Source organism: Sinocyclocheilus grahami, unplaced genomic scaffold, assembly GCF_001515645.1.
Source record: "Sinocyclocheilus grahami isolate Dianchi unplaced genomic scaffold, SAMN03320097.WGS_v1.1 scaffold146.1, whole genome shotgun sequence".
NCBI classification, from domain to species: Eukaryota; Metazoa; Chordata; class Actinopteri; order Cypriniformes; family Cyprinidae; genus Sinocyclocheilus; species Sinocyclocheilus grahami.
This window is the reverse complement of record NW_015505325.1, coordinates 1,253,449-1,267,036: the sequence shown is the minus strand read 5'-3', so window position 1 is coordinate 1,267,036 and position 13,588 is coordinate 1,253,449. Positions and strand designations below refer to the sequence as shown.

Below are 13,588 nucleotides of genomic sequence, written 5' to 3'. Positions count from 1 at the left end.
TAGTTAGTGGGAAGCTTATTAACAGATTTAAATTTAAATTGATTCACATTTTCCCAAAGATTTTTTTTTTCAAAGTGCCTGACGTTAAATGAATGGAAACAATTCAAGCATCCCACAGATTAATGTTCAGAAATACATGTATTTATTGTTGAACACATTGCTCTCTCTAGGCTTGAATAATACAATTGAAAGATTGTTTAAAGACTGTACAAAAATTGTTGTACATTTTAAAGCAATAAAACTCATGATTAGATGCGAAGCTTCTCTAATGGGGTAATAATGCATACCGGCACCAACTCCAACAGGTTTGAGACAGCAGAATTACCACAGCATTTACTGCCAGCAACACTTTTTCCAGATGCCGTTGGGTGGAAGATGAATGAAAATCTTCAACATAATGCAGCACAGCTCATCTTGACTAAGTAAAAATATAGGACAAATGCAAAAGATCAATTTAAAACAAAATTGTATTTGAAATGATCAATTTTATATAATGAAATAATGTTAAAAAATTCGTCAATTACATTTAGAAATGTGTGCATGTCACGTAGAGCCAAAAAATAGTACCATCATACTGACTGTCAGCTTTCTCTAATAAGTGACTGATGTCCATTTTCTTCTCCAAGAATTATATTTATTTGGTCCCTTCCCATTTCCTGATGAACAAGTCTTCTTTCACATTTGTAAGCTTGCAAAATTCAGTGTCCACCTTTATTGCATAAAACAAAATCATATTAATCAAAGTCATATTAATATTACAAATATTTCTGGACAGTATTTTTAAATATTGTAAGGGCAAAAGATACACTTTACACTACAGCTGTTAAACAACCATATAGGCTACTTACATTCCATGTTTCTCTACAATTTCACTGACAGCATCACTTTAAAAAGCAACTTCCTTAACAAGTTAAGGCCCCAATATATACTCAAAACTAAGTTCTTTTCATTCTTCATTTAGGGGTAAAATGAAGTTCGAAATATGTGAACAGCGGTATACTGTTATCGAAAATCCCAACACCGCCAACTCTGATAAAAGCAACGTTTATACGAATATGTTCATATGTGCTGCACGCTTTTCCTCTCAGTAACAAAATAAACACAACAATCATGGAACAGTAAGCTTTTTTTATTTATTTATAAAAAGCATCTGTTCATAGCATGGGTATGTTTGCACGAGCTCTGCAAATTGGCACTCCCGTGAAGTCCACGTCACATGTATTTACATGGCACTTTATTCAATATATTGCTTAAAAGGTCATGGTCAAGGTCAAGTTTATTTATATAGCACCTTAAAAGCAACGAGTGCTGACCAAGGTGCTGCACAGCCAAAACATCAGAGATATCAACTAATAAAAGCATTAAAGGGTTAGTTCATCCAAAAATTAAAATTAGGCTGTGTTTTACTCACCCCTGATGCATCCTAGGTGTATATGACTTTCTTCTTTCAGACGAATCCAGTCAGAGTTATAAAAAAAATTGTCTTTGATCTTTCAAGCTCTATCGTTGCACTCAGCGAGTGTTGCAGTGCTTCGATTCAAAAGACCTGAAATAAAAAGCACCCTTCCATAAAAAAAAGTGTCTCACACAGCTCCGGGGGGTGAACAAAGGCCTTCTGTAGCGAATCGATGAGTTTTTGTAAGAAAAATATCCATATTCAAAACGTAATAATCACTTGAACCTAGCTTGCGCTCACTGTTGTAAACGGAAGCAGTTCCGGGGGATATATGAGGTCAGCTTTGCGCATGCGCCGCTCAGAAGTGACGCACTTGGAGAGATCGAAACAAAACAACGGTCACTAATTAGAAGTACAAAACGAGGATTTGTAAAGAAGAATGACGGAGGATTTCGATATAAGCCAAGAGGAGACTTGTTTTCCTTTGCTAAAGTAAGGAAACTTTGTTTCTTTTGATCCTGTTAACAAACGTTAATTTTCACGAGACTCACCGGCGCATGCGCAACACTGAACTCATACGTCATTCCCCCGGAACTGCTTCTGTGTACAACTGATGGCGCAAGCTAGATTAAAGTGATTATTACGTTTTGAATATGGATATTTTTCTTACAAAAACGCATCGATTTGCCACAGGAGGCCTTTGTTCAAACCCCCCCACCCGGAGCCGTGTGAGACACTTTTTTTTATGGAAAGGTGCTTTTTATTTCAGGTCTTTTGAATCGAAGCACTGCAACACCCGCTGAGTGCAACGATAGAGCTTGAAAGATCAAAGACCATTTTTAATATAACTCCGACTGGATTCGTCTGAAAGAAGAAAGTCATATACACATAGGATGCATCGGGGGTGAGTAAAACACAGCCTAATTTTCATTTTCGGGTGACCTAACCCTTTAAAGGGGTCCTATTATGCTCTTTTACAAAGTCTTGATTTTGTTTTGGGGGTGTACTAGAACAGGCTCTCATACTAGGTTGTTCGAAAAACACATTATTTTCCCCATATTTTACATTATTACAACACCTCTCTCCCCAGTCTGGCATGAACGGCTCGAATAGTTCCTGTATCAAATGAAGGCCCGCCTTCTGAAACACGAAATGTGCTGTGATTGGTTAGCTGGGCCAGTGTGTGTTGTGATTGGCAGCACTCGGCGCCTGGTCGGGAAATGTCATGCCTCTTACCATAGCCGCCTGCGCGCTTCAGTGTAAGTATTGCGTCAAAATCAAATCAATTTGAGCGCAATTTAAACCCGGATGATTGTAACCACTCTAAATTCGTCTGTCTTGGGAAAGCTAGCGTGTCTCCTACATAGTGATAACACTCGTTGCCTTCTCTAGTGCAGCTCAACCAGGTCTCGTCCCATTCGTCGGTATTTGTGATGGAAAATATGCATTGTAGTCCAAACGAGTCGTTCGTTGTAGTTTTTGAAAAGTGATTTCTGTTGAATAAAATATCTCGTTTTGAAGTGGACTTTGAGCTTTGTAACTTTGCAGATTTTTTTTATGCTCAAACAGCAACATTACAGACTAACTAAAGTTGAAAAAGTGAGAAAGCATAATAGCACCCCTTTAAGACTAAACAAAGAAATAAGGTCTTTGACCATGCAGCTTAACTGTAAAACAGTAATTTAAAAACAACTGCAATTTCAGAAAAACTGATAAAGCAAACTAGTCAACAAATGATGGATATAAATACCACATGCTATATAGACAACAAATGCTATGTGATATTGTATTATTTGGCTTATTTTGGTAGCTCTTATTTTGAAAGGACACATGCACTGGGATATGTAGGGGCGTCATGCACTTACTATTTTTGAGGGGGCAGGAGTCAAAAACTCCCATTATAATCACTGAAGCTGTTTACAATGTGAAATGCATATCTTACTTACATCGTACGCACATCTGCACTTCGTTGTTTCTGATGAGAGAGTTAATTAGCCAGAGATCTGAATTCAGTCAGCGAGGCGCTCACTAAACAAAACTCCGTATTTCAGCGATGACTCATCTGAACGCCTCTGATTGGTCATTGCATTCATAAGCTCAACAGAATCATGTGTGATTGGTGATAATGCGCAGCGCTGTAAAAACGGCTCAGCGCCAGCCAAAGCACCAACACAGATTTGAATTTAGCAGCTATCGTGCTGCACATCACATCGGTGTGATTGAATCATATTTGAATGAGCATTTCATTTCATTCCATATTTGAATGAGCTGTTTTCCCGCAGAATTGGGCTACATTAATGCTGTTGCCGCAGGTTGTTTTTCATGTCAGCGGTTGAAGTGACCCCAATAACTTGATATTTAGCCCCTGGAATGCAAGTTTTACCAGGGGAACCCCGCCAAAAAAACATGTGTTTTATTACTGTGGTAAACATAACTTGAGATCCTTTTACATTTTGTTCTATTATGTAAACTGCACACACTCACAGCCCAAACGTTCTTATTTAGCCTACTTATTAAAAACATACATTTTCAAACATGAACATAACTGCTTCACAATTTGTGTTTTGGGTATGGATGCGTGTAATTTACGTTGTAGAACAAAACGTAAAAGTATCAAGTTATGTTTACCACAGGCTTTATTTTACTCATTAATTGAAAAACCCCATTATAATACCCCATAGGAAAATCTGGAAGGAACCCGCAGCGAATTACTCTTCCAGATTCTGACGTCATAGTTCCCCCACTCTATATTGAGTGGGTTTTGTTGTGAAAACCTGGCAAACCTGCACCAATGCTCTGCCTGAGCTGATCAGTACTTCAACACATCCAACCGTTTTCTCTGTGCAAAGCACTTTGTGTAAAATTAAGAGTAGGCCTAACCATGATTTGGTCCTCCTCTTTCATTACCTAGATAAAAAAAATTATAATTATTATAAGCACCATTTACACTATTATTGGCTTTATTGCTTTACCAATAATTTAAATAGTTACCTACTAGTCAAAATAGCATGGAAATGCGCGTTGTTAGAGAGTTTTTAAGTAGTGCTAAGAGTCCCATAGCAATTGTGAGGTGATTGTTAGAGATTCAACTGCCATACACACAATGTTTTTGCTTTTTGTGAGATATTAATCGTTAACAATCCTGACAACATAGATTTGTAAAAAAAAATAAAAACCCCATGCCAAACATGCTAGCTCGCCGACCTACAGACGGTATTTTGTTAACAAGCTAACTACATATTGGCTGCAAAACAACGGAGACAACATGTTAATAAAGGTTAAACGAATATCTAATGCTTCCTGGGCAATTAACAGAAAACATTCTAAAACATTATTTTTTAAAACATTCATACAGCTCTGTATTTGCTGTGACAAGAGTTGGAAAGACATTTAGCACTGACTGGACAAACAAATCCAATTGCCCAAAGTACTGAAGACAATTGCATTTGTTAAGAGAACCAAAAAAAATAAATATAAAATCTCAGAGCAATTTGTTGCCTTGATTTTTTTTCAACTATTGCCTCAACTTATTCTTTTTAACAGTTAAAAACTAGAAGCTTCAGTGTGGTTGTGTGAGGTACTTGTTGTGAAAAGCCAAAACTCCCTTAACATGACATTGTCATGATATGTTTCATTTTCCTTTCACCACCACTTTATTTATTTACTTATTTTAACACTATTAGTAATTCCTCAGTCCTTTTGTTTTGTTTGATTTCTGCTCTTCATCATATGTGACATACAGACAGATATTAAAGTCACCAGACAGGAACCGACCAACAGAAGGCTATCTTGGTATACGTTGTACATTGTAGAATGGCTGTTCTGATGATCTGAGTGCGGCGACGGGTGGCTTAAAGGGGACATCCGCTCTCATCTGAAAGCAACATGTGCATACAGCAGTGTCACACTGACAACAAGGCGAGAGAATGAAAATAGAAAAGAAAAAAAAAGTGTGGTCGTCCATTTCCTGTGAAAACCTTTTGTCTGCTGATGCTGAGAGTAAGAACTAGGAAGAGAAACTCAATGCTCGCTGTTCAGTCTAGTCACCAGTAGTACAGAGGAGATTTCTCGCTCTCTTCCAGGGTCTCTTTCTTTCTCTCGCTTCGAGTTTCATTTTTTAACTGTTTGTTCTATGAGCATATGAGGCCATGAAGCGAGCAACGAAGGGGAAAGGCCAGGAGAATGTGGGCTGCTCTCTGCTTAGTCCACAGGAGAATGAGAGGCTGGAGCATCTGCTGGGCAGGAGGTGTGTGGTGAGTAAGTTCAAGGGCCTTCAGTACAGGCCTAAGGGAAATTTACACTTTGCAGAGGGAAGATGGGTAAAAGTACAAGTGTTATCTTGTTGAAACGAAGTGACATCTGTGCAAACCATGGGCCAAAATATGACTGCATGCTTTAAAAGCATTTGAAAACAGACTGTCTAGTGTGTTCACTTATTTGTAGTTTGTAGTCACTGTTGTAGTTTGTTTTATGACTTTTTTACGCAATAAAATAACATTTTAATAAAAAAAAAATGGCCATACAAAAATATCAAACTGTTTGGCAATATCTGAAGAAAATAAATATTGACCATAAAGTTTTACTTCTCTTTTTGAGAAGCTGAACTCATTTTTTCAGTGTTTTGCCCCCCCCTTTATCTCATGTAAGAAGAGGAAAATTTTCACTTTGACCACGTGTTGGAAAATTTTTTATTTCTAACTTAATTTAAAAAAGCATTGTAACTTAATGGTGTGACTTTTAAATTGTACAAATATTTGTAATTTTAAATGGGAAAAGTATGCAAAAACCCTACACAAAAGTGACCTTATACTGTGAAAATTTGTCAAATTAAATGTAAAACAGTGTAACATTTATTAAAATCAGCATTATTTAGAAAATACATGTATTGTAACAGTAGCATACTCTTAAAGAGTCCCAGCGTGACACATTACAAATGAAATTTTCTTCATTTCAAATGCAAATAGTATTTTCTTTAAATATTCTGTATTTATAATATTTAAATATTTCTGTATTTATTTTTACAGGTTTTTCACCTATTGTTTGAATTTTGCACTTCATTGCGTTGTGTTTTAGGGTTAACGGAAATGCCTGTAAAATTAATGGATAATGTCCTGGCAGATAATTACCAGTACACATACATACATTTATTTATTTGCCAATGTAGTTATTCATTGACTAATCACAGTCACGTAAGTCATACTGCACATCAAAGAAAGCTGTTGGTAAACCAGTAAATTCAAAAATGTTTCTCACTTCTGTTCTGGGTTCTGCAATCATTCCATTATGACACTGTTTGACACAGTCAGGACCAGATCCTGTTGTTGCTGGCTATATTCTTTATACTAACATTCGCATTCATGCAGCAGAGGCATTTATCTAATGCATCTATTGAGGTTGTACACCACACACATACAAATATGTACCGATAAATTGTATTGCTTAATTAGCATTCACTGCAAAAATTGAAGTAGTACATGCTCATAAAAAAAATTAAATAAATAATAATATATATATATATATACTGTATATATATTAATTTTTTTATATGGAAAATAACACAGATTAATTTTTCAACATGGTAGCCTTTCTCTAACAGATCAAGACCTCTGCTGCAGCCCCGACAGTGCAGTAACTACAATTTTGTGGGTACATTTTTGATGTTGCTTGAATGCACAGTGAAAGCTTTTGTGATTAAAGGAAGAGAAGGTGTGAAATTAGCCCTCACTGCAGCTTGAACTGTGATCACTGAGGGGGGGGTTTGACAGGGGAAGTTGCTTAAAGACATTTCCTGCCACAGAATACCGCTTGTACACAGCCACTGTATAATCTGCCATCTTTAGGTACATGTTTTGGACACTGAGTGTGATTTTCTTGGTCTGTTCATTAGTGAACATAATTCACATGCAATCATGCATGTGAGAAAAACAGGCCTTTGTGAAAGTGTGGCACGAATTACAGCCTTTTTCTGGTTTCGTCTGCAGTCTCTGTCCTCAGCGGTTGTGCAATTGCTTATGGCTCTTCCGAGTGAGCCGAACCGCTGGACACCACAGCAGTCTGGAGTAGTTTGTTTCGTCAAAGACAGTCCACAGCGCTCCTTTTTCATCCGTCTCTATGACATCAAGGTTCTTAACACTATTTCTCTCTTATTGCTAAACATGGTGAAAACAGCAGGCCCTAAATAAACACATTCAATCTTACATTTCTAGATTTTATAGATCATTATAATAATCATTATCACATTTTCATGTGCACGAATTAACATCTTGACAAGCTATCTAAAACAAATATATATAATAAAATAAATACACATTTTACCCTTTTAGTTCTGCAAATTTTGACCTGCTTTTGTCTGGGAGAAAACTGAGATGATCTCAGATTTGTTTCTTCCCTTCAGGCAGGGAATCTGGTGTGGGAACAGGAAATCTATAACCAACTGATGTACCGAAGGACCAAGCCTTTCTTTCACACTTTCCCTGGAGACGTAAGTATTTACCTGTTGAATATCAATTCATTGCAACCTTGTGAGTCATATGCTCAATGTCATTGTTACAATTGATTTTAACATTTATATAATACATTACAATAAGACTTTTTTTTTGTCTTGGGGAAGTTTTTATTTCTCTTTCCTGTAAAGTTAATTTAGCACATCAGTTACTTCCTCATATTAATGTCTACAACATTACTGTCTGCTGTTGCATTTAGACAGGCAAAAGAAGCTAATGTTACCCACAGTATTTGCATGTATGATGAACGCATGCAGTTGTTGCTGATGAAAACTCGAACTGGCCATATAACTATAACACACAATGTATTGTCATCCCACTGTCAGACACGCTGTAAAAATACTTCCATTTTGTCAGACAAACTCCATTTTAAAGACTGATTGAACTATCTAATGTAGAAAACAAAAATACAGTCACATTTTAGTTAGTATGAGCAACTTAAAAGTTTAAATAGCGAGAACTTTCTGTTGTTTGTTGGTGAAAGTGGAACTGATCAACTGTTGAACATGCTCAGTTTGATTACTGACGTCCTGTAGAAGCTGCTTGGATTGGATCAGTTCTTTGAACTTCAGATTGTTGTATCTGCTACTGAGCATGCCTAGCGAAGAAGCTGGAAGGAATACCCATAATCCTTTGCACTTGAACTTTTCTCATTTGCATATCCTCTTTCCTTCACTCGCTTCCTTTCCTCGTGTCTTAGCTCCACCACTCAAAGGAATCAAAGGAAAGCTTATTTGTACTAATGATGGTCATTTTAGTGTTTGAATATTTTTGACGACTCAATCGTCACTTCAGAGCGGCATCAGCTACGCTCAGGTGATCTGCCCTTATGTTGTTAAAGTTTGGTTATTTGAGACATTCATTATAAGCAGTGGTGGGGGTAACGCATTACAAGTAATCAGATTACTTTTTTCAAGTAACTAGTAAAGTAACGCATTACATTTTAATAAAATTTTTTAATTTGAGTTACTTTTTCAAATAAGTAACGCAGGTAACTTTTTTTCCAATTTATTGATTGACAGCTCTCCTGTCCCCATGTTGAGAGAAATCAGAAGATGTTACTGTAGTTCTAAAATAAATATGAATATGCATTAATTCATCTCACTCACACAAAAAAACCTCTCAGTATTCCTCAAAATGAATAAAAATAATGCAACTCAGAATATGACGTAAACCTGCAATAAGTAAATGTTAAACAACAGAAATATCCTTTATGTATTTAAATCCCATTTTATTAATCAATGTCTTTGCTTCTGACCTTCGATGATCCAGTTCAACCATAAGCAAAAATTACTCTAGACAAACATTTGTGTGTCTTTTTTTATTGCTGAAGTGTGTTGAAATGTCTTCTGCTTTCTACTGTACGGACGTAAATTTACTTTCCCTTCAGCCTGAGGCTTATTCATTTCACTTTTGGTGTGAAAAGGCTTTTATATTTGCCAAAAATATAACTTTTTTATTTTAAATACAAACAAGCAAGCCCTGTCCAGATTTAAAAAGTAACGCAAAAGTAACGTAATGCATTACTTTCCATAAAAAGTTACTAAGTAACGTAATTAGTTACTTTTTTATGAAGTAATGCAATATTGTAATGCATTACTTTTAAAATTAACTTTCCCCAACATTGATTATATAGCAAGATGCCGTGTTGAAATATATGAGATGTATGGTTTATTCAAACTGCAAAAGTAAAACATAAATTAAAATTATTATGACAAATGTGAAGAGGGAGGAGAATTTACGTGTGTCAGGTTTTTCGACAAGAAAGACTTCTGCAAAGGATACACCTGGGCATCCTTGCTTATAGCTTCTCTGGAAGCTTCCTCGTTCTTCACTTCCTCACAGTGCGATTAGAGAATTGAGATATCCTTCAAGATGGCTAACCTTGATCAGTTTCCATGTCAAGGGGTCAAGGACAGAGGAGCGAGGAAATGTTGCAGCATGATTTTGAGTATTGAGAAGCAGCCTTGGTTAAAGCATGGTGGCTTATCAGGATGTGTACATGTGTTACAATTGTTATTTAGTATTAATACAAACGTTTTTGATGATGTTTTATTTGAAAAAAAGTTGTTTAATTATGTTGATTAGTTGTTCCTTTTGATTAGGTTTATTCTTTTTTTTACATCTTATAATCTAAGTTAAAGTTTATAAAAGCTCTGCAATATTTTGACATATCTAATACTAATATTTATAATCCACAAATTATGTAAAATGTAATAAAGTTGGCTAGCTCAATGATAAGAGTAAGTTAGTGTAATGTTCAAACAGTCATCAGCTTTAATGTACGCTACCATTCTGGCAGTGTAATTTAACCCTATATTACCTAATACTTGACTATGCTTTCTTCAGTTACCTTACTTTAATCAGGTATCTTTATAATAATAATAAAAAAAATTGCATCTCTCCTCAGGACTGTCAAGTGGGGTTGAACTTTGCAGATGTAACAGAGGCTGACAGTTTCTTTGCTGTAGTGGAGGAGAAGATCAGCCAGAGAAATAATCGTTTTGGTATTCAATAATTGTGTATTCATTTGTTTTAACCATTTCTGTCAATTCAAACTACTTCATAAATCTGATCATGAAGATGATCTAATAAGGTATCTCACTTAAATTGTTTTGTTTTCCTCTAATAACATAAAGATAAACAGCAGAGAAAAGGACACGAATATAGAGGTAATGTGATTTCTCAAAATCACTGCATTTATTTTTATTTATTTATTTAGTGTAGGTTATTTAAATAAAGTGCAAGTCAAATATATATTTCTTTTATATTCTTAGATCATGGAGTTTTGCCACCACTTCCTCCACCAAATGGTAAGTAAATCTAATACAAATTTAACTCTACATGTTCAGTGATGTAAAATGGCATGAAGTGTACTCAAATAAAAAATAAATAAATAAATACGGTTATTGCATCTTCAATCACAGGCTCTGGTACTCCTACCTCTTCTGCCATGCCTCCACTGGTACTAAGTAATAGCCAGAACCAAATGACCCCTTCCAAATCAAAGAAAGATAAGAAAGAGAAAGACAAGAAAAGTAAGAAGAAAGTATCTAAACTGTTGAAAGGGGATATTGGAGCACCCAGTGGATTCACGTGAGTGAATAAGCAGACTCGCTTTAACCAAGATAAATGTCTTATGAAGAGGTTTTTGGTTAGCTTACATTTTTTGTGTGTGCGTGTCATGACTTTAGGCATGTCAGTCACCTTGGCATGGGTCCCAACAATTTGGACCCGGAACTGATGAAAGTTCTGTCCTGCGCTGGGATCAGTGAAGCAGATATGAACGATTCGGAAACCTCTCAGCTCATCTATGATGTCATTGAGCGTTCAGGTGGAATTGAGGCTGTTAAAAAGGCTGTGAACCCACAGGGTAAGTCATGGTGATATGCAAAGTTAAAATGTTAGATTTGTTTCATGTTAAAACCGTATTGTTTAATTTTCGTTTAGAGTCTACTCGCCCTCCTGTTCCCAGTGGACATCGGGGTTCTCTTCACCAAGTGCCATCTGGGTTCTCCTCAGCGCCGCCGCCAATACCACAAGGTCGAATGGGGCCTCTACCGCCTGTCCCAGGTCAGTCCTCTGGCCCACCTTCTCATCGAGGTTCCCTTCCACCAACACCTCCAAGAGCAGCTGCATCACCACAAACCCCTGAGGGCTGTGGCGGTCCTCTGCCAGCCCGATCTACATCATTAGGAGCCCTGCCACCAGTTCCTGCCGGAGGGCGTACTGGGCCCTTGCCTCAACCTCCAGGATCCCGCAGTGGACCCTTACCACCTCCACCTGGAGGTCGGAGTGGAGGTTTGCCCACACCACCTCTTCCAGGAGAACGTAAGGAGTCTTTAACGCCCATTCCAGGAAAGAGACCTGGACCACAAATGACCGAAAGACGAGGTAGCTTTCTGCCGCAACAACCTGCTGAGGCAGTTCCACCACCACTACCACCGGGTGTGAGGAGCGCACCCTTACCCCCGCCTCTAAGAGACAATAGTGGATATTTGCCACCTCCACCGCAATCTGATACACCATTACCTCCTCCCCCATCTGATTTCTTCCCTCCTCCTCCACCTGAAGACTTTGTTAACTCTGTGCCTCCACCTCATCCTTTTGAATCCAACTTTCCTCCACGAAGCAAATCCTCGGGCTTCGCCCCTCCGCTCCCGCCAGTCTCAGCCAAACCCAGTGCAGGCAGTCCTCCTCCTCCTCCGCCACCTCCACCTCCCGCTGCTCCTCCTCCAATGAACTTTGGAAGCAACCCCTCACCTCCAAATGGTCCACCACCTCCAGCATCCAGCAGTGGGGAAGGGGGTAGAGGGGCATTACTTACCCAGATTCAATCAGGGATGAAGCTCAAAAAGGTGAGTATCTACACTACCATTTCAAAGTTAATAATTAACCATTTAATTGATCAAAAATGACAAGTTTCTATTTAAATGCTGTTCTTTTTTTCTATTCATCACTGCAGTGATGGATGCTAAAAATTTAGCTTTGCCATCATAGAAATAAATTACATTTTAAAATATATTATAGTAGAAAGATGTTATTTGAATTTGTAATACTATTTTGCAATTATTGCTGATTTTACCGTATTTGTGATCAAATAAATGCAGTCTTGGTCAGCATAAAAGTCTTCTTACTGACCCCATACTTGTGAATGGCAGTGTAAATATTATATTTTGTTGAAAAGATGGTCATTTTAGTGTTCAAAGCAGATCACCCACGTGCAAGATCCAAGCACGAATAAGGTTCCCATAATGTTAGCTTCTCATTATTGATAATGTCATGCTTAAAGCTATACACAGTAATTTATTTTGCCCAGGTGACCACCAACCCAGATACACCTCCACCTGCCCTGGATACAGGAGAGGGAATAGTTGGAGCTCTCATGATGGTGATGCAGAAGAGGAGTAAAGTCATCCATTCATCTGGTAACCACTCAATCACTAGATTTTATTTTTTTGTCATTTAATATAGTAATTATGAAAAGAAAATGTAGTACATTTATATGAATATTTACACAAATATATTTTGTAATTAATGCTCAGACAATAATTTGCGTCTGATGGACTTTGCCATAACTATTAACCTTTTACCTTGTGCCTTATCTACCATATCTTGTAGAAGAGGATGATGAATTTGATGATGACGAGGACGACGATGAAGAGTGGGATTAATCCTGGAGTAACTGAAATACTTTAAATATTATGTACCTAGGCAGTTTTGGAAGGGGGATGCACTGATATTCTGGCCAGTTCAGAAAAAATGTGGATAAATGGCTGATATTAAAATTCTATTCTATTATTCCTAAACAAATTAAATCAACAACACTGAAATCATTTGTTTGAAATGCTACAGGTGATTTTAGGTACCACAACATTTTATTATACAGTATGAAAAATTAATATTCTTTTTTGAGATTTGCTAAATATTACATTTAAAAGATTCCATTACATTTATTAAATTATAGTATTTTTTATTTACCTTAAGTGAGCATTCGAAAGGTAGTTAAAAGGTAATCGAATGTAAAAAATAAAGTAAAATATTGTACCGATATACCATGCATATGTTCTTTTTCTAGTCTCAAGGGTTCTCAATCTCTGTGTGTTTATCAGTTGATGAAGATTTCTATAACAGCATATAATGTGAATCAGTACTGAATGTATTTACAATATGTTAATATACTCAAATG

General features: G+C 36.9%; 1 protein-coding gene across 1 annotated transcript; it reads left to right on the top strand.

Moving 5' to 3' along the window:
- Window positions 1–5,440: 5,440 nt before the first annotated feature.
- LOC107591865 (wiskott-Aldrich syndrome protein-like) lies at window positions 5,441–13,181 on the top strand. The gene is made up of 11 exons (XM_016281140.1): window positions 5,441–5,649; window positions 7,378–7,518; window positions 7,791–7,877; window positions 10,310–10,406; window positions 10,539–10,571; window positions 10,677–10,712; window positions 10,827–10,995; window positions 11,094–11,272; window positions 11,350–12,257; window positions 12,719–12,827; window positions 13,021–13,181. Exons 1-11 carry the CDS (start codon window positions 5,545–5,547, stop codon window positions 13,071–13,073), a joined length of 1,917 nt encoding a protein of 638 aa, XP_016136626.1. The 5' UTR covers window positions 5,441–5,544; the 3' UTR covers window positions 13,074–13,181.
- Window positions 13,182–13,588: the final 407 nt, after the last annotated feature.

Coding starts and splice junctions, on each gene's coding strand:
- LOC107591865 (XM_016281140.1), top strand. CDS start 5,545: ATGAAGCGAGCAACGAAGGGGAAAGGCCAGGAGAATGTGGGCTGCTCT. Junction 12,258..12,718: donor CAGGGATGAAGCTCAAAAAG/GTGAGTATCTAC, acceptor TATTTTGCCCAG/GTGACCACCAACCCAGATAC. Junction 12,828..13,020: donor TAAAGTCATCCATTCATCTG/GTAACCACTCAA, acceptor CATATCTTGTAG/AAGAGGATGATGAATTTGAT.